The sequence below is a fragment of the Lactuca saligna genome, chromosome 8 (genome assembly GCF_052625555.1).
Source record: "Lactuca saligna cultivar CGN05327 chromosome 8, ASM5262555v1, whole genome shotgun sequence".
Lineage (NCBI taxonomy): Eukaryota > Viridiplantae > Streptophyta > Magnoliopsida > Asterales > Asteraceae > Lactuca > Lactuca saligna.
In genome coordinates, this window is record NC_136424.1 from 173,177,526 (window position 1) to 173,197,131 (window position 19,606).

At 33.5% G+C, this 19,606-nt stretch overlaps 2 protein-coding genes across 3 annotated transcripts; one reads left to right on the forward strand and one right to left on the reverse strand.

Moving 5' to 3' along the window:
- The first annotated feature begins 1,676 nt into the window (after positions 1 to 1,676).
- On the forward strand, positions 1,677 to 4,698 carry LOC145012845 (putative late blight resistance protein homolog R1A-3). Its single transcript, XM_078971645.1, has one exon. The coding sequence runs from the start codon at positions 1,789 to 1,791 to the stop codon at positions 4,564 to 4,566; it is 2,778 nt and encodes a 925-aa protein (XP_078827771.1). The 5' UTR covers positions 1,677 to 1,788; the 3' UTR covers positions 4,567 to 4,698.
- Positions 4,699 to 5,577: 879 nt separating this feature from the next.
- LOC145009166 (rac-like GTP-binding protein RAC1) lies at positions 5,578 to 11,161 on the reverse strand. 2 transcript variants are annotated; one of them, XM_078967842.1, is made up of 8 exons: positions 11,052 to 11,161; positions 10,676 to 10,893; positions 8,602 to 8,689; positions 8,381 to 8,490; positions 7,624 to 7,687; positions 7,261 to 7,325; positions 6,287 to 6,352; positions 5,578 to 5,964 (listed from the first exon to the last, which is right to left on the reverse strand). In XM_078967842.1, exons 2-8 carry the CDS (start codon positions 10,772 to 10,774, stop codon positions 5,860 to 5,862), a joined length of 597 nt encoding a protein of 198 aa, XP_078823968.1. In that variant the 5' UTR covers positions 10,775 to 10,893; positions 11,052 to 11,161; the 3' UTR covers positions 5,578 to 5,859. The 2 variants fall into 2 exon arrangements, with proteins under 2 accessions (XP_078823968.1, XP_078823967.1); XM_078967841.1 differs by lacking the exon at positions 11,052 to 11,161 and having other exon boundaries at positions 10,676 to 11,045.
- Between the last annotated feature and the right edge of the window lie 8,445 nt (positions 11,162 to 19,606).

Here is a 19,606-nt window from a genome sequence, read left to right on the forward strand (position 1 = left end):
TCTTGAGACAATAACTATTGATAGTTACATCTCTGTTGTTCATCTTGTTTTGTAGGGGAATTAGTTCTCTAAACGTATTCAATATCAATCGGATGCATATGAATGTACTACAAAAATTGCAACAACAATAGCAGAAGGTACTAGAAGCCATACAAAAACAGCAAATCAAAGAAACTAGAAAAATAGTTTATGCCTTTCTCATCAAAGGTAATAGCAATGAAGTAGAACCATTATCAGTGGTGCCCAACCCATTTCACCAAATGTTTTGTTACGACTAGGGTAAGAAGTTGTTCTTTTGGAAAATAGAAGTTTCCCTTGTGTTCATTGTTAATTAAGTACTAGGTGTGAGACCCATATATTATACGGGTTGATTTAAAAAATAATAAAACTTAAAGTATAAAAGTGAAATATTTTTAATGTACAACTTTTAAATAAGAAAGAAAAAAAACATATTTATTACAATTTAATATCATATATATGATATTTAATACTTTACATATATAAGTATATGATTTTAATAAAAAATTAAAACAAACCAAAAATTGACAAATGGATAATATTTATTTCAAAATTACCACAAAATGACAAGTGTCAAAATTCATGAAAGATTGACAAGTGACAAAAAAAACCTTCATTTATTAAGGAGGATGTGATTTTGACTTGGATTTGGTCTATTTTCATATATATATATATATATATATATATATATATATATATATGTGGTAAATATATCTAAAGTTGTCTCATGTAAGCAAGCCTACAATGGTCTTACTCAAAGGTTATGGGTCTAACATCTTATTCCTGGGCCTTGTCATTCTTTTTTCTTTATTAAAAAACTTAAAATGGAGTTCATAAGGCCTGTGACAGATTTGCAATTGGTTCTGTTTTATGTTACTTAGAATGGCTAAATTGAATCTTTGTATCCTTCAGTTGGTGCTGATATGATGATCGATTATGATTTATGCTTTTTTTTATTTGCTCAAAATAAGATGTTTTTACCATAAAGCACTAAGTCATACTCAAGAGATAATTCAAGCCAAGGCATAGTAATTGAGGTTGTTGATGTGGCAAAAAGATCAAAGTTTCGGTGTTTGTTTGCAGATGCTGATTTTGCTTTGCAGGTGTTGTATTAATAGTGTCTGAAGCTCTCATCAAAAGATATCGTCTAGGTGCTAATTCTCGGGTGTTGTTAATGCTTTCTGGAATATATGACAAATGATAGGAGACTGAAGTACCTTTTTTCTTATATATTACTATTAATAAACATCTTAAATATAATCTATGCTAAAGGTTACATATTTTAACGATAATGCTAGCAATGTTTTTTTTTTTTTTTTTTTTTTTTGCTTTAGTGACTCTGCAGAAATAGCAATGTACTTTTGTTATTTATATGTTTCTAATAGGATCATGTTATTGATCGTGAAGATATATTAATAATTGTTATAAGTTATAGATTCTGTTTATATTCTAAATTTTTAAGTTTATATATAAAATTCAATAATGGTATGAAGTATTATTTGAAATGGAATGGAGAAAAAAATAATTAAAAAGTGAAAAGTGAACCCTTTACTATGTTGTTGGTGGATTGTAGGGACCATAATCCCATTTTGCAAAAAAGAAAAAAGAGCCAACTTATGTGAAAGGCCTCAATTCCATCTCCTTTATGACAAAGAAAATTTAAAAGGGTCCAAATAATTCACAGAATTTGCAAAACTGCTCTCTACTGTTTGTCTTAATTCAAAACTTCAATACAGAATACAACTGTTCTTCAAGAGAGGAAGAAACAAGATGGCATACGCAAGTGTCCAGATGTTCATGGAAAAGTTGAAGCAACTGATATACTCCAATGATATTCCAGTGATCAACAACCCATCAATCGTTTGTGAAAGGCCTCAATTCCAAATTCTTTATGAAGAGCTTGGCTCCATGATCCAAACCCTTTTCAACCATGAAGACCAAGATCTACACAACTTTGAAGAAGTCAGAAAACTGAAGAAAAGGTTTATAGGTGCAGCTGAAGAGGCAGAAGATATCGTTGATATCTTTCTATCTGCTGTCCACTGTAGAAATATTGGATATTCCCCTAGATCTGATGTCTTTCAAACCTCTCTCCACCTTGAAGTTGTTATGAGATCAATTGAGTCTATCAAGAAAGAGTTCATGACTATGAATATCGATAACATGAAGATGGACTCTTCTCTTAAAACTGACAGACTGCAAATGCAATCTGCTGGAGCTTCCCGCAATAGAAGTTCACTCGGATCGAAGAAAGTAGTGGAAGAAATGGTTGTGGGGATTGATCGTGATGTTGAGATAATACGGGACAAACTTGTTGAAGATGGAAAGAAGTTGGATGTGGTGTCTATTGTTGGTATGGGTGGAATAGGTAAGACAACCCTTGCTAAAAAAGTCTTCACTGATCCTTTTGTTGTTTATCATTTTCATGTCCGTGGATGGGCCACTGTTTCCCAAACATATGACAAGCGGGATTTTTTTCTTCGAGTTCTGTCATCTATGGATGATCAGTTAAAGCTTGAGAAAGCAACAGACTTTCAGCTTCGTGAAATGTTGCATAAACGCCTACTGGGTAAGAGATATCTGATTGTCATTGATGATATCTGGAGTACAGAGGCATGGGATAAGCTGAAGTTATTTTTCCCTAATCATAACACTGGAAGTCGAATTCTGCTTACTAGTCGCCTTACTGAAGTTGCTTCACACGCAAAATCAGATGGACTCATTCATCATTTACAACATTTGACAGAAGAAGAATGTTGGGAGTTGCTGTGTGAGAAGGTGTTCCAAGGAGATGAATGTCCCAAATGGTTGCTTGAACCTGGAATGCAAATTGCAAAAAACTGTCATGGATTGCCTCTTTCTGTGATTGTGATGGCAGGAGTTCTAGCAAAAGAACCAAGAAGAAAAGATGTATGGCTAAAAATTTCTTGTAGTGTCCATTCGTACATGGCTAGTGACGAGAAAGGATGTCTGGAAACAATAGCATTAAGTTACCACCATCTGCCTCTTCACTTGAGAGACTGCTTTCTCTATCTTGGAGGGTTTCCAGAAGACTACAGGTTCTATTCACAAGAGTTGCTTTGGTTATGGATGGCTGAGGGATTTATACAAGAAGATGGAAGTCAAATCTTGAAGAAAATTGCAAACGGTTACCTGATGGATCTAGTCGACAGAAATCTTCTAATTGTAGAAAATAGGTATGTATTGGGAGATATCTATGTTTGTAAAGTCCATGATCTTGTGAGGCAGGTATGTGTGGAAAAAGGAAAAGAAGAAAGATTCTTCCTGAAAATAGACTCCCCACCATCAAATCGTCTTTTTGGTATCATAGGAAAACAAAATAAGAAATTGAGAAATTGGAAAAAGGTAATTACCACACATAAGCCACACCGTGTGGTTACATATCAAGAAATCAACATTAAGAGATTGTCTCTTCCGCCCACCCCAAGTATTCGGTCGTTTCTAAGCATTCTTCATAGGATGTTAAATCCGGAGAACAAAACAACCAAAATTCAAAATAGCTCAAAGTTTTTCTGTTCCTTTGCACGTCGTAGGGTGTTAAAGCCAGAAAAGTTTTTCTGTTCCTTTGCACTTCTTAGGGTGCTAAATCTAGAAAAATATGAATCGGTTGATTTTTCCCCCGGTTTAGCATTACTAGTTCACTTAAGGCACCTTAACATTTGGCTGTCATCATTCCCAACATCAATATGCAATTTATGGAACCTTCAAACCCTCATTGTTAGAACAAGTTCTAGTTCTATGGTTTTACCTAGTAACATATCAGATTTGGTGAATCTGAGGCACTTAGGCAGTAACGCGGATCTTTATCTTCCTTCTATTGAAGGACCGATGAAACTACTGGAAGTTATTTCGAAAGTGGTGTTGGGAGATGGGGTAGATAATTTTCAGAAATGTTTTCCAGGGATCAAGGATCTTATAACTACTCTTTACTCTGACGAGGAAAATGACTTTGAAGTACTCCATCACCTTCAATCATTGGCGTTAACTGGGTCGGGCTACAGCAGAAGGAGATCAGTTGAGGGAGAATTGCTGAGAGGTGAACCGAACTTGGGAAAGAATCACATTATAATTAGGTTCCCTGCAACACTGAAACTACTTTTACTTGAAAGGTGTGGTCTACCGTGGAGCGACATGTCCATCATTCAAGCGTTACCTAATCTTGAGGTTCTTGTACTAAGAGAAAATAGCTTTGAAGGAACCCTGTGGGAAATAGGTGATGAGCAGTTTCAACGACTAAAAGTCTTGATACTTATGAAGTTAAATATCAAACAATGGGAAGCCTCAAGTATCAACTTTCCATGTCTTGAAAGATTAGATGTGAAGACCTGCATTGATCTTGAAGAGATACCCCTTGAATTGGGGGAAATCTCAACGCTTGAGTTTATTTATGTTAACAATTGTGATGCTTCTCTTCTCGAATCCCTTCAAAAAATACGACAGGAGCAAGATGATGTGGGAAACTATGAACTAAAGATCAAAGTTGATGGAAGGTATATGCCTTCTTATGTACCCCATCATGATGATTAATACATTTTACTTTTGGAGTAGGCAACTGACACCATGAATGTTTAGTACATTATTAGTTGGTCTATTTGCTACGTAGTACAGTTTGTATTCTTTACACAAAATTTTGTATTGTTCAATTTTGCTTTTTTCTCTTATCTGGTTGAATCTTTGCTTTAGTCTATAGTCTTTCTTAGCTGAGCTAGGAATGAAAGAATAAGGCAACCTGGCATTAATTGTCTTGTATGAGAAAATATTTACCATGTGACGGCATTCTTCCTTCCATCATATGGATGACTTTTGTTCTTGTGTTAATAAACTTGGTATCAAAGCAAGATAGTGTTCTTTTTTTCTAAATCATGAATGCAACTCTTTGACAAGATGTCACATAAGGGAACTTCATTTTCTAACACGTTTTTAATTACTGAAATTCATGATTCAAAACATTAAGTTGACAACTTGGTGCCAAAAGTCAAGATTGTGCAATACAAATACCATCTTTTTACCCGGCATGGGTGTTGTTTGGATCCATTTAATAGTGTTTCGGTATATCAACCAAAATAGACATAAGTTGGTTTAATTGGTTTTGGATTATTTGGTTTAGTTAACTGATTAAACCATTTAAAACTTCAATTCTAGATTTTCTTACTAAAGATAATAGGGTGTGGAATAAACTAAAATACACATAAAGTAGTTTGGCGTTAAAAACATGCACACTCTAGAAAATTTGTAAAGTAAAATTTAACGTCCACTTTTACAACTTACGGAATGTTTTAAGATCAGAGAAACTGCAAAGTACATTCCCTACAAACATGAGGCGTAGTATTCATTTCTTCTAATGTCAAAACTGACCTTTTGAATGTTTAGTATATACATCATTTGAACATGTTAAAATACAGCTTAAAACACCCACAACATTTAATAAAGAGGTTCATAAGCAACTTCACAAGCATGAACCACACATTGAGCTACAAGGGAACACTCCGTGTCTTGTCCGCATTAACCAATACACCCCAAAGCCCCAAGACAATATAATAATCATTCAAAAGTAATTTCATTTTCAACCCTCTTAAAATCAACATCTTTCCACAAACTACATAAAACCATATTACATATTACCCAAATAGTACTCCCCAAAGTCTCAACTATTTGGTGTTAAAGAATTACATATATCAACTTACACAACACAAAGACACAATAAAAGTGAGCAAATTCATCAAAAACTATATAAAGGGTGATCTCGGCATTCACCATTGAAAAGTCAAACTTTCTTCCCATTTTCCATTCGATTCATCACTAAAAATCTTGTGCACAAAGTTACAGAATGGAGCATGATTTTTGACCCCTTCGCTTCTTTTTCTTCTTTTGCTTTGGTGGCTGAAGGACCACTTTAATGGCTGCATCAAAAACCGCCTTCACGTTCTGCAATAACCATATACATGCAAAAAAAAAAAAAAGACGTAAATGCCCTTGCATCCACATCACTGAAAATAGTTCCATCGGTGTCTCATAAAAAATGCAACTTCTTTCATCTTTAGATGTCCCATGAAAAGAATTGTAACTTTATTTTTGGTATTTGCCTCACGAATATTATAACAACTTTTATGTTCCAAACTCTAAGATAAATTACCAAATTGCCCCTATTGTTTTTAAGGATATTTAGAAATTTGACTAATAGTGAAACATTGGAATTTCATGGGAGAGATATATATATATATGAAATGAGCATAAACATGACAATCACCTGCTGTGTTTTTGAGCTACACTCGATGTAAGCAGGGGCACCAATTAGCTTCTTCAACTCCTCTCCCTACGCAAATATAAATATTAAATTATTAATAATATCATTATTATAAAATATTAAAAAGTATTCAGATATTTCATTAAGATGGATAGTTTTGTAAAGCATATTCATGAGTAGAGAGGCCCTCTTTCTTAAACATTATCCATCATGTCAGATATCTCAAGGGTTGTTTTGTCATTAAAGATAAGTTAAAACTTCCAAAATGTATTGCATAATTGGTTACAAAGTCAACTTAATGCCCATAGGACTATTATATTTCATAACTATAGGCATTTAGCTATCGACTAATTATTATAATAATCATAAAGAACATAATAATTCAGTGACTAGATTCACAAATTGGTGCAAGTAATTTGAGCTATTATGTATTTTCATCTTTTCAAAACCCATGTAATGTAGAAAAATGGGTTTTTAAATGGTAAAAAAAACATAGTGGTTTAATTACTATACAAAATAGCTAAGTAGCTAAAATAAATAAAATGAAATACAAGTGCTTTACTTTATTTTTGCCCTTTCATAACTTCAAATATAAAGCAAACAAGATTTAAGGTATGCAAACCATAAACAGTGCACTGTGTGAAGATTAAGTCGATTTAAATGGGCTTATTAAGTGTAATGAGATTTGTTGTCTTAAAGTATTATTCATCATCATGTCTAATACTAATACCTTGAAAGCTATTTTTCCTTATTAATATGTGAAACTATAAAGCATGTAAGGGGCCCACTTGGATGTTACTTCTATCTTTTTGACTTAATGACTTAATAGAGACAGTCTTTTAATTTGGTAAGCTATATATGAGTGTTTCCTTTTGACTTAACACAGAAAGTCAGAGAAATGAGACTTTCCACATTAAGCCCTAACCTTTTTACAAATTTGCCCTCATGTATTTTTTTTCTTCTTTAATTTAATGTACCTGAGCTGTAGTTATTGGAACTGCACCAGGATGGTCGCTCAAAAACTGTTTATCATCTCGGAGATCTACAAAAGATATAAGCATTTAGTCAATGTTGGAGGGTATTTTGGTCATTTGAGGTCTTGACTTGTCTACACTGACTAATGACTTGTAGTTTCTCTCTTTACCAAAAAAATGCAAGAATTTAGGATGCTTAGATTGAAAAGCATCCCATTTAGGCAACCATTCTTCATCACAAAAAACAAGAATGTTGGAGGGTATTGTGGTCATTTAACTGATAGTTTAATACTAACTCGTAGAAAGAAAATGAGAGTAATTGCAAATATTCATTTTGTAGTGAATGAAGGTTGAAAAGAATCTAACCAAGCTTTGTTCCAACAAGGATGATTGGAACACCTGGCGCATAGTGCCTCAATTCAGGAATCCACTGAAATTTTCAACAAAAATACAACAAAACCCATTAAGATTATTACATGAACAATTTTACTCCTATTTTCCAAAATTAATTTCATGAATACACACAACTTAGCAAACAAATACTTCGAATAAGTTGGATGTTAATGTTAGAAACTTAGAATAGTAATAAGTTAATTAAGAGAATATTTTGTTAACGAAATGATACACCAAATATACTCTTGATAATAAAAGGGTTAAAGTTGCGTTGTATTTAAAAAATATTGCTATAAGTTGATAGATTCTTCAAAGTAAAATACAAAAATAGGAAGAAAAAAAAAAGAGATGTTGTAATAAACGGAATCTATGGAAGTATATTACTAATTATTCTTGCATTTAAAATTTAAAAAGCAATATCAAGAGTAAATTACAAAAATGGTTCCCGTGCTTTCTCATATTACTATGTTTAGTCCAAACTTGTAATTTTTTCCAACTTTGGTCCTTATTTCAAAGTTTCATATCAATTTTGGTCCCTGGAACCTTGAAATACGAACCAAAATCGATATAAAACCTTAAAATAAGGACCAGTATCAACACAAGACCTTAGAATGAAGACCAAAACTAAAAAAAGGTTACAACTTTGGACTAAACACGGTAAAATTCAAAAAGAACAGGGACCATTTCCGTAATTTACTTACTCCAATATAATCATTAAAAACAGAATCACCTTTTTGGAGACATTCTCATAGCTGGCCTTGCTAATGAGGGAAAAAGCAAGTATGAAGACATCAGCTCCACGATAACTCAAAGGTCTCAATCTGTTGTAATCTTCTTGACCTTTTTTTTTGTAAAAAAATAATAATAATAATAAATAACATAACTTTTTTTAGCAGAAAAAGATTATTAAAAAAAGACATACACCAACTTATAATTAATTAAGGAATCAACCTGCAGTATCCCACAATCCAAGATTTACAGTGCTCCCATCTACCACAACATTTGCACTAAAATTGTCAAAAACTGTAGGCACGTAATCCTGTTTTCATAAATAAATGAAGAAAGTCAACATCCAGTCAAAATCATACATGAAGAATCGTTGGAATTTGTGGAAAAAACACATCTTCTACAACTTTTAATTATATGCAAGAAACAGATCTTTCATTTATAATACAGAAATCGATGAAAATGTGTTGCTATTGCTTGCATTTGGCCCCTTTTTCACATTAATTAACTATATATGATTCTTAAATACAAAGGAGTGTTCTATTACTTTATCCCTTTATGTTGTTACTTATCATTTTTGGTGTGAAAAGAAAATAAATTTTGATTCTTGATCTTATTTGATGCGAGATAAAATCAAGAAAGATCCACATGATGGTGAAAGAAAGAAAATAAGGTAAACAAGTAGAAATGAGAATGTAAAGAAAATAAGTTTTAATAAAATTCCATATCTTGCCCTTGCTTCCTTCACCACAAAGAAATTTCATTTATGATGATGGATTTGGGGGCCCACCAACCAACTATATACTTTATCTATACACATCATCCTCCACCCACTACCCAACTAATTAATAAAAGATTCTTTAAATAAGTAATAATAAATCAAGAATCTGTATGCACACTGATTTTTGTGAATTGAAGAATCATTTAATCAGATACTCAGTTCATTAAGATTATGGGTAGTTAGGTAATTTTCTGTTTGATTCAATAATCATTTTTCTTTAACCAGCTCCTTACCCACTTCTCCAAAATATATTATTTTGACCCTAAATAGTCAAAAAAAAATATTAGACTTAGTTTTCATCAAACACCCAAAATTGATTATTAAGACTTCAAGTAGGTAAAACTAAACAGATAAAATACGTTGCAGTTTTTCAGTATTTTGACCGTTTTCAAAACCGGAAAAGAAAAAATTAAAAGCTAAAAGTCTATGATGTTTAACCACTATAGACAATAATTAAGTGGCTAAATCAATAAATTGTTGTAAGTACTTTATATCTTCTATATTTTTACCCTTTTATATACGTATAATAGGACTATAGTAGCTAGCTACTCTTCCTTTTATGAATGTACTATTGAAATTCACATGTGAATATTAAAATCCTAACAATGACCATAGATGAGGCATAATATTGACTATTGAGAGCTACATGAATGATGTTTATTTGGTTTCTTGTTTCCTGTAATTCACTATTTTGTGTGTGATTGATGATACAACTAAGCAAGATTATTATGTTTTCTTTTTTCCCCCATTAAGTAAATGATGTTTAAAAAGTATTTGACAAAAACATGGCAAAAAAGGGAAAAAGTAAAAAGTTTAGGACCTAATTGCAAAAGCCTAGTTTTTGTGACTTTGTCTATTAAGTCATCATTTTTAAAAGGAAACACTTGTATATGAATATGGCTTAATGGATTAAGTATTGTCCCTATTAGCTCATTAAGAGATAACTTTGTAGGAAGGACAGGTGGCCACTCATACAGACAAAGGGTAATAGGTGTCTATCCCCCATTCATCTTAATCTTATCCCTATTTATTTCATACAACTTGTGCATTTACAGATCCAAAATGTAGTTGCATCTAACATACCACAACAATTCAATTCTCATGAAAATAAGTACAAATCCAAATTCAAAAAATATCCTACAGAATTATAGCATAAAAAGTTCAAGAATGAAAAAGGAAACTTTTTTTCACACGATAAAAACAACCAAAGAAAACACATAATCATGTCTTCTATCAAAGAAAGACGATTCACGAAAAACTAAAAACAAGAACAGTAAGGTTTTTGCAGCGAAAACTTCCCCACCATTGAAATTTTCATTTGATTATAACAAAATTCAACGAAAAAATGTCTTCCTATCGAAAAAAATCATCGTTTTGAACCGTTTCATTCAAATTGAATCAAAATTAGGCCGGAATAGAACTATTATCGTCAATTTAGGGCAAAATTAGCTTCTTCGAAATGAGAACAATTAAAATTATTGAAGAAATTAAATCGAGATGAAGTTGAATTGACTTTACAGTGGGGAAAGTGTTGCTGGTGTAAGAAATAAGCATACAGGTCTTCCCAACAGCTCCATCGCCGACTGTCACGCACTTTATAAACCGAGATGCGCTCATTCTTGACTTTTTCCGGTAACCGGAGTTTGACTTTGACCTCCGACGACCAACTTCAACAAATATTCTTGTTCTCCTCTCTTGATTAACTTCTCTTTCCTTCAGACTTCAAGCCAAAAAAGCTGCAAAATTTCTCCCCAAACATCAAAACCCTAAAATATTTCCACACTGACTACAATATAAGGACCAAAATCAGCAGCACATTCATCGATTTCGGAACATTTCATACAAATAGTGTGTGATTGTGTGTGTTTTGTGTGCAGAGAGAAATGGGAAGCACCTTAGAGAGAGAGAGAGAGAGAGAGAGAGTTGCAGTAGCTTTAGACAGCCAGCTATATTTTCAATGTTCTTGAATTTCTTCATTCTTTAATAATTTAAGAATTTAAAATAAACAATATCTTATGCTCAAATTAATATATTTAATAATCATATTTACTTCACAATTAAATATGTAGGTAATCAATATGATTATATGACAGATATTCTATGATGATTATTTATATTTATAATTAAATAAAGGACGTTTGGATATGAAGAAAATAATCAAGTTTTTGGAGTTTCACAATTCTGATTTAATGTTTAGGTTTCATTTTTTTTAGTTACTTTTTTTATAAAAATAAAAAATAAAAACTCGAAAAAAGTTACTTGTAACAAAACTTACGATATCATAAAATTATATAAACTTTGTTATTTTAGTATCTGATTATATCATATTGATTTTATTCTTCAAAAAATTATGTGGGCCTATGAGAGGGTGACAATTTCATGAACATAGGTGTAAAGATGGTGATGTTTGTGTTTTTTTTCATAAGCTTTTTTATTTAATTAATTTATTTTCTGATTATATGGAAATTATAGCTTTCAATTTTGTAATTTCGTACAATTCATCCTGTTCAAACTAAAAAAACATGAAACCTCATGGACGTTAAAATGGGGTTTTAGCATATGAGTATCACTTATTTATGAGAATTTTTAACATGTGGATGTCATTTTTTATGAAGCTTCGAGTTTGAAATTTAGTTGTCTTAGGGTTTTTCAAAAAATCCGTACACAATATCAAAAAAATCTTGTCCTCTATTTAATGAACAACTTCATATTTTTATCTTTTTTCGATAATTGATTATTTTTAGATTTTTGGTTAATATTTGACTAAAAGTCAATTTTAATTAAATTTTAGGTTTTTACATGGGTTAATTAAAAAAAACTAAATATAAAGTCAAAATATTTAAAAACTTAAAATTTATAAAGAAAAATAAGAAAAATAATGAATTATTATAATGAAAATATTTTTTATCTTTTAACTTTAAACAAATAATTTAAATAAATAAAATAAACTAATGAGCTTTAATTTAGAAAATTGGAAATTAAAATGTAAGTTCATTAATAAAATTGATATACATTTATTGCAATTATTACATTAAAATATTATGTGGAATTTAATAAAATATAAAAAGTCATAAAATAACATGTGAACAAAAATTAATTCAAAATAATCATAAAATGACATTTGATAAATTAAATGAGAGTGTAACAAGTAGAAAAGAAAAAAAAAAAAAAAAAAAAAAAAAAAAAAAACTTTCATTTATTAGAAAGGATCTGTTACATAGATTGATTCTGGAAGGCTCAAAGAGCTCTCTAAAATCTTTCATCTCTATGGAGAATCAAAAAAGTTCTTTTCGTTCAACTACTGAACAATTAACATTCAGTCATTATACCTTTAAATTAATTCTAATTAATTCTAATTTGTTTCTAATTAGTTTCTAATTAGTTTATTAACCTATAATAAATCAATTAACTAATTATATCACTTTCTTAATTCTTTTCTAGCTATTATAGTTTTTGAGGGCAACCCAAAAAGAGCTTTGTTATTATTCCTAAAGTTATACCAACTAGTTAATAGTTATGACATTTGACACTTGTTTCCAACATTACCACCATTATAAGAAGGTTGGCGTCTACGGGAAGAAGATGAATGATATTGTTGTGAAATAAATGTCACTGGAGGTGTATAAGAACCGTGCAAAGATAATAACAAGAGATCATGGCTTTCTGCTTATGATAGTAAATCACAAAAAGTAAGAGATGGTTCTATTGTCTGAATGGCGATGGAAAACATTTCAAAAGAGGATCCTAACCCATAAAGAAACCAATGGAGCTTGTCTATTTCATCAAATAATTGACATATGGTAGCAAGTTTATTGCATACGCTTTTAAGTTGGCGAAGAGAATCCTTAAGAGAATGGATTCGTTCAACAGATGAATTATTATAGGTTGTTTCAAGAGAGATCCAAATTTGACGAACTATGGTGAAACCAAGGATTTCAGCAGCTGCCTCTTAAGTAAGGGAGGAGTTGAGAAGGATTACGACTTTCTGATCAAGATCATGCCAAGTGGTGAAGGTAGGATTCGACTCATCCCTGTTTTCAACTGTAATGGTGGTTGGAGGTGCAATTGCAAAACCATTAATGTGATATGTTAGCTTATGGTAGGATAAGAGATGTAGCATTTAATTGCATCAGGGAATATAACTAGTGGAGTAAAGCTTAATAGGGATCGTGTGAAGCACCGTCTCCATGGAGAAGGTACCATCTTGTGATGTCGACATTGAGAATGTACCAGGAAAAGAATGACGATAAGATTAGGGTTAAGGAAAAAACAAGAGGAAAGAAAAGGGATGGTTAGGCTTATACCATATAGAAATTAAACCACACCCTATTATCTTGTGGTTTATGTGTTTATATAATAGATAATAATGACATATTTACAAAGATAACTCATATAAAGATGGAGTTGATAATTACAAATACAGATCAATTAACTAAAATGTAATTACAAACTATCCATACAATAGGTATTTTATGTAATTTTATGTAAATTAAGTTTAGATATCTTATGGATGTTCCTTATGGTTCATTAAAGTCAGGTATGATATTTTAAGAGGTTAATAAGTGACCTTAAGTTTATGTGATCCTAAATAGATTAACTAAGGTTAAATGGGTATGCTATTTTACGTGATTATATATTTTTTAAGTGTTCAAGAATCCTTCTAACACTTTGAGAAGCTTGTTAGATGTTAGTCTACACATTCCTGAGGTAAGTTCATGACATATGAACTCATGTCTCATATTATAACATTGTACATTAAAATTTTTCAATGTTTTACTCTATTATGTGCATAAATTACTCGAAATACTATATGTACTGATATGTGTTAGTTTGATGCATTATCTTAATATATGTCTCGAGTAAGGGAAGTTAGGGACACTTGAAGTCAAGGATGCAAGGTTTTGGCTCAAGTATTTTGGAGACATTTTTAATTTGTTAATGTATTGACATTTAAATTATGTATGCTTTATTTATGTTATGTTCATGTGTCACGCCCACAGATTCGGGATAGACATTTAAGATGTAATAGATAATCTTAGCTAAAGATGTAGTAGTCATAATGAATATCCCGTGGATATAAGGAGTGCTTAAATCTGACTTCGTATGAAGAATTTATGTTTCTTCGAAGTTTTGCGATTAAACCGACACGGCTATGTGTGTCATAAAAAGTAAATCAGATATAGGTTGCTTATTAGCGTAAGTAATCTAAATGAAAGTCATAGTAATCATAAAAGAAAACTCGTGTATATAGAGAGCATCCAAATCGGACTTCATATGAGGAAGTTATAATTTTTTAAAGTTTCAGCAGGGTGTGTTAGCACGGAAATCAAAATTCAAACGGTTGATTGTTTTCCAAAACAATCTAAACGAGAGTTGAAGATCTCATGAATATGATTTTGTCGATATAAAGACAGTAGAGAATGGAATTTATATGAAGGAGATATGATTTTTATACGAACTTTAACAGTCTAAGCCTGTTAAAAATATAACTTTAAAAATAAATTAAGAATTAGTCGACGGAGTCAAAATAAAAGTTTTAGTACTCGTCAATAGCTACACATGGATATAATAAATGTAGAAAACATAGGCCATATGAGAAAGATACAATTTTCTGAAATTTTTCAAGAAATGACACGCATAGGAAGGTTGTGCGACGTGTGCTTCTAGAATGTGGGGGCATGGTCCACAAATTGTTATTCACATGTCACAAGAGAAGAGGAAGGGTGTGTTGGGAAAGTGTGATGCGCACCTCTAAAGGCGCGGCAAGCCTAGTCAAAATATGCTCTATAAATAGATGCAACTCTCCTCATTCTTCCTCACACCCTCCAGAGCTATTATAAGGCCCGCATATGCGGGCTAGGCAGTTAAAATATAATATATAATCTTAGCTAAAGATTTAATAATCGTAATGACTATCGCATGGATATAAGGAGCGCTTAAATCTGACTTCGTATGAAGAAGTTATGTTTCTTCGAAGTTTCACGATTAAACCTACACAACTATGCGCAATGTAAAAACTGAATCGGAGATAGGTTGCTTATTAACTAAAGTAATCTAAATGAAAGTCATAGAAATTGTACAGAGAACTCATGCATATAGAGAGTGTAACGCCCGTAGATCTGGCTAGTCAATTTAAGGATGGTGAGCGTCAAAAATGACTTTTTTGGGAAAGATTATTTAGAAGAAGTAATCTTAACTAAGATTTAGTTTATGTTACGAGGTTTCCGAATATATAAAGAACGTTGAAATCCGAGTTATAACGAAGAAGTTATGACCTGTCGAAGTTTCGCGACAAAACCGACACGACACAGCGCGACGTAAATAGTGAATTTACGTTAGAGCGATATTTATCCAAAACAATCTAAATGAGAATTGAAGATCTCATCGATAGTAGTGCAACAACGAAAAGACGGACGAAAACGAACGTCAGACGAATGAGTTATGAGTTTATAACGGAGTTTTCCTGTCCCGACCTACTAAAAATAATATATAAGTAATATAATTATAATATATTAAAAATAAAGTCAAAATTAGCCAATGGATTCTGAACGATAGTTTTAGATCATAATCTCACCTTCGCGTCGATATAAAGAACGTCGAAAACGGAGTTCGTATGCGAAAGTATTGAATTTCTGAAGTTCGGGGCGCGAAACCCCAAAACTGTCAGATACCATGACGTGGCAAGCAGTGACACAACGTGGCAAGTCTTCTGAAACCTCCGGGAGTCTCCCAGATGCAACTTGCGATGACGCATGAAGTGACGACCAAGCCCACAATGTGGAAAAAGGTGCCACGATGTGGCATGGGCCAATTTTGCCCTATAAATAGATTTGAAGGGTCAGCCGTTTAGGGTTGCTATTTTCTCTTCTCTCTCCTGTTTTACCTCGATTTACGTGCAAGAAATATCTCGAAGCCCTGGTATCAACCCTGAGACCCGAAGCAAGTCCCGAAGCCCAAAGATCCTGAGAAGAAAAAGAGTTTCCGAGCCGAAGCTCTGCCTGCGAGAAACCCGGTGTGTGAAGTGATCCCGGTTTCACCGAAGAATACTACTTCTACAAGTCGTAGTGCTGCCCGTTCATCTTCTGATCAGGTGAGCGTATAGTCCCTTTCATAAACACAATTTTAATACAAGTATTGTTTGAATGTATTAAGTATATGTTTTGTGTTAGTGTGTAGTTACTTTCACCTTACACATAGATATAAAGTATTTGCTATGAAATACTTGCTATGTGTTTATATATTGTTTGTTTACTTGAGACAAATGTTGAATGGTTGCTTCATACAAGTTTTTATAAGATTAAAACTGTATATGTAATTTATATCTAGAAATATGTTGGGTAGAACCTGGGTAGATGAAATAGTTGATATAAGATAAAAATGATAAGAAGTTTGGATGATATTGATGTTCTAGTCAACTAGTGGAATAGAGATGGTGACCATAGACTGTTCTAGACAATACTATGAAAAGTTAATAGGTTTTCAACCTGTAGGTGTTTTGAACTCAATGTGTTCATTAGGTATTTTTGAACTCTATGTGTTCACTAGGTGTTTTGAACTCAACGTGTTCATCAGGTATTTTTGAACTCTATGTGTTCACTAGGTGTTTTGAACTCAATGTGTTCATTAGGTATTTTGAACTATATGTGTTCATTAAGTATTTTAGAACTCAATGTGTTCATTAAGTATTTTAGAACTCAATGTGTTCATTAGGTATTTTGAACTCTATGTGTTCACTTGGTGTTTGAACTCAATGTGTTCATTAGGTATTTTTGAACTCTATGTGTTCACTAGGTATCTTTAAACTCCATGTGTTCACTTGGTATTTTTAACTCAATGTGTTCGTTAAGTATTTTTGAACTAGATGTGTTCACTTGGTGTTGTTGAACTAAGTGTGTTCACTAAGTGTTTTAGAACTAAGTATTCACCAGATGTTTTGAATTAAGCGTTCACTAGGAGGGTTAGAACTATGTGTTCATTAAGTTTGTTGAACTAAGTGTTTACTGGTTGTAATTTGAGGACCTTGGCAATGATGTGACTTCGTGCCTATACCTTAGGTCAATCCTTAGGAATAAAGGATAGATGATTCTTAGGGTAGATCCTTAAGATAAATGGAGGTAATGGGGATGGGTAATTGGGTTGATTGTTTGATGATTGAATATATATATATATATATATATATATATATATATATATATATATATATATATATAGATATAATATTGTGGGTTGAAAACCCTATATGCTCACCAGGCTCCCAAGCCTGACCCACTCGGTTTAATTGTATCACATGTATCGATACGAAGCTGCTTTGCACTAAGAGATTAAAGGAGATGTAAATTACTAGAGTAAATGAATGTATGTTCTGTTTCTGCTTATGTGTATGTATCGGAACATGACATCCCGAGGTTTTATTATTTAATGAAAATACATTCTCTTTAAGAAATGTTTTGATAAGTTTTTATCATATCTTGTTTTGAGAACAAATTCCACAACCTTTTTCTTTAAACGATTACTCTGATTTTAAAATAAAGCATAAACAACCGGTCTTTTCTGGCTGTGAAATTTGGGGATGTCACAGAGAGCGTCCTAATCTGACATCAAATGAGGAAGTTATGATTTTCAAAGTTTCAGTGCAACAGTATTGTAACGTCATAAAATTGCCAACCAAAAATTTTCATTTTTACAACCATTAAGACATGAGTAATTAGTTTAGATTTCCAAAATCACGTCGTAGTCTCAAACGATTACATATCAAAAGATAAAATAGTTTCCCCGAGTGTGTGTACGATCACGCTGGCGCCTTCCCACGGTCCTCACTCGCACCTGAAACACATAAACAACAACTGTAAGCATAAAGCTTAGTGAGTTCCCAAATACAACATTTGCACATACGCCTTTCCAGGCCTTGACCTTCCGGTCCATGTGTTCAGGGGACTTCCGTCCCGACTGGGTAAACCTTCCGGTCCTACCCACATCAATCCTTACAGTCCATATGACCACGCCTTCCGGCCCATATCAAACATATCATACATGACACATATAGCAAATAACTTAACACACATAGAGCATATATTCCATATCATATTCGACCTTCCGGTCACATAGTCAAAACCCTTCCGGGTACAGTATAGTGAGAAGACTCACCTCGTATGCCTCGCTAAGTTGCTACCCGCAAATCCTGGAATCACTCGGGCTCGAACCCTCGAGCTGAAATCCTCCTATGATATATATATACATCTATAATTATTACTTGTACCACTAAGGTGGACCATTCGACTCAAGTCAACACCGGTTGACCCGGTCAGCAGTCTTTAGTTAATTTGGACTAGACTCGGCGAGTGCACAATAGTGACTCGGCGAGTCTACGCGTTTTTACCAACTCTCAAGAATTTTCCCTTTGACTCGTCGAGTACTCCCCTGACTCGACGAGTTCCACCTGGGCCTGAATCGCAGGGTCACCGCGACTCAACTCGCCGAGTCTAAGGCCAACTCGGCGAGTCCCATCCTGACTCGGTCCACCTGCCAAAACCTTTCCAACTCTCTCTGCGACTCACTGAGTCGCTCACAACTCGGTCCAGTCTACACACAAGATGGTCTCAAGGACAATCTTCAAGTGACTCGTCGAGTCTGTTCTTCAGACTCGGCGAGTCCATGCCATGCACCAGCTAAAACTGGCTCCTGCGGTCAGATCCGTTCCATAGATACATAGATCTGGCCTTCCCAAGCTTATTTGTCACGTAAAGTCTCAGTCTTGGTTGCCATGCAATGCATACAAGGCTTATTTTGAAGAAGCAACCTTCAATATGGCAAGTATAGCTTCTAACTCAAATGAATGGGCATAAAGCTTGTCATAAGGGGTCTCCTGGACCTGCTAAAGTCCAGATCTAGGTTCCATGTCTCCATGGGACCTCTCATACTTCTTATTCAAGCCAAGAAAGGCAAGAAGAAACCCTAGATTTGGCCCATCAACACAAAACACGAAGATTGGCTCAGAATGTTACCTCAAGAAGACCCCCTTGATGAAATAGCAACAGATCTAAGCTTCCCAACACTTCAAGCTTGCTCCTCTCCTTCCTTTCCTTGCACTATCACACAAAATGAAGAACAAAAGGCCTTCAAACACACACACAAGGGCTTACAGACGTATGGAGGCTCTTAGGGTTCAAGGTGGCCGCATAAGAGGGCCATAAGGTCCTTTAAATAGAGCTCAGGGTCGGGGAATTAGGGTTTCATTAAACAGCACGGACTCGTCGAGTCCACCCCTTGGACTCGCCGAGTCCGGACGCGAACCCCCGCTATAAACCGCGACCCGACTCGACGAGTTCAACCACCAACTCGCCGAGTCCCCTCACAGAATTCCAAAAATATAAGGAAATGGGGATACCTGGGGATCCGGGCTGTTACAAGTATGAGGTCTACTCGACGAGTCGGAGGACCCCAACTCGACGA

Excerpts from the sequence above, each read along its gene's own strand:
- LOC145009166 (XM_078967842.1), bottom strand. The coding sequence starts at position 10,774 with ATGAGCGCATCTCGGTTTATAAAGTGCGTGACAGTCGGCGATGGAGCT. Across the intron at positions 8,491-8,601 it reads TGGATTGTGGGATACTGCAG|GTCAAGAAGATTACAACAGA; the intron begins GTTGATTCCTTA and ends ACAAAAAAAAAG. Across the intron at positions 5,965-6,286 it reads GTAGCTCAAAAACACAGCAG|AACGTGAAGGCGGTTTTTGA; the intron begins GTGATTGTCATG and ends TGGTTATTGCAG.
- LOC145012845 (XM_078971645.1), top strand. The coding sequence starts at position 1,789 with ATGGCATACGCAAGTGTCCAGATGTTCATGGAAAAGTTGAAGCAACTG.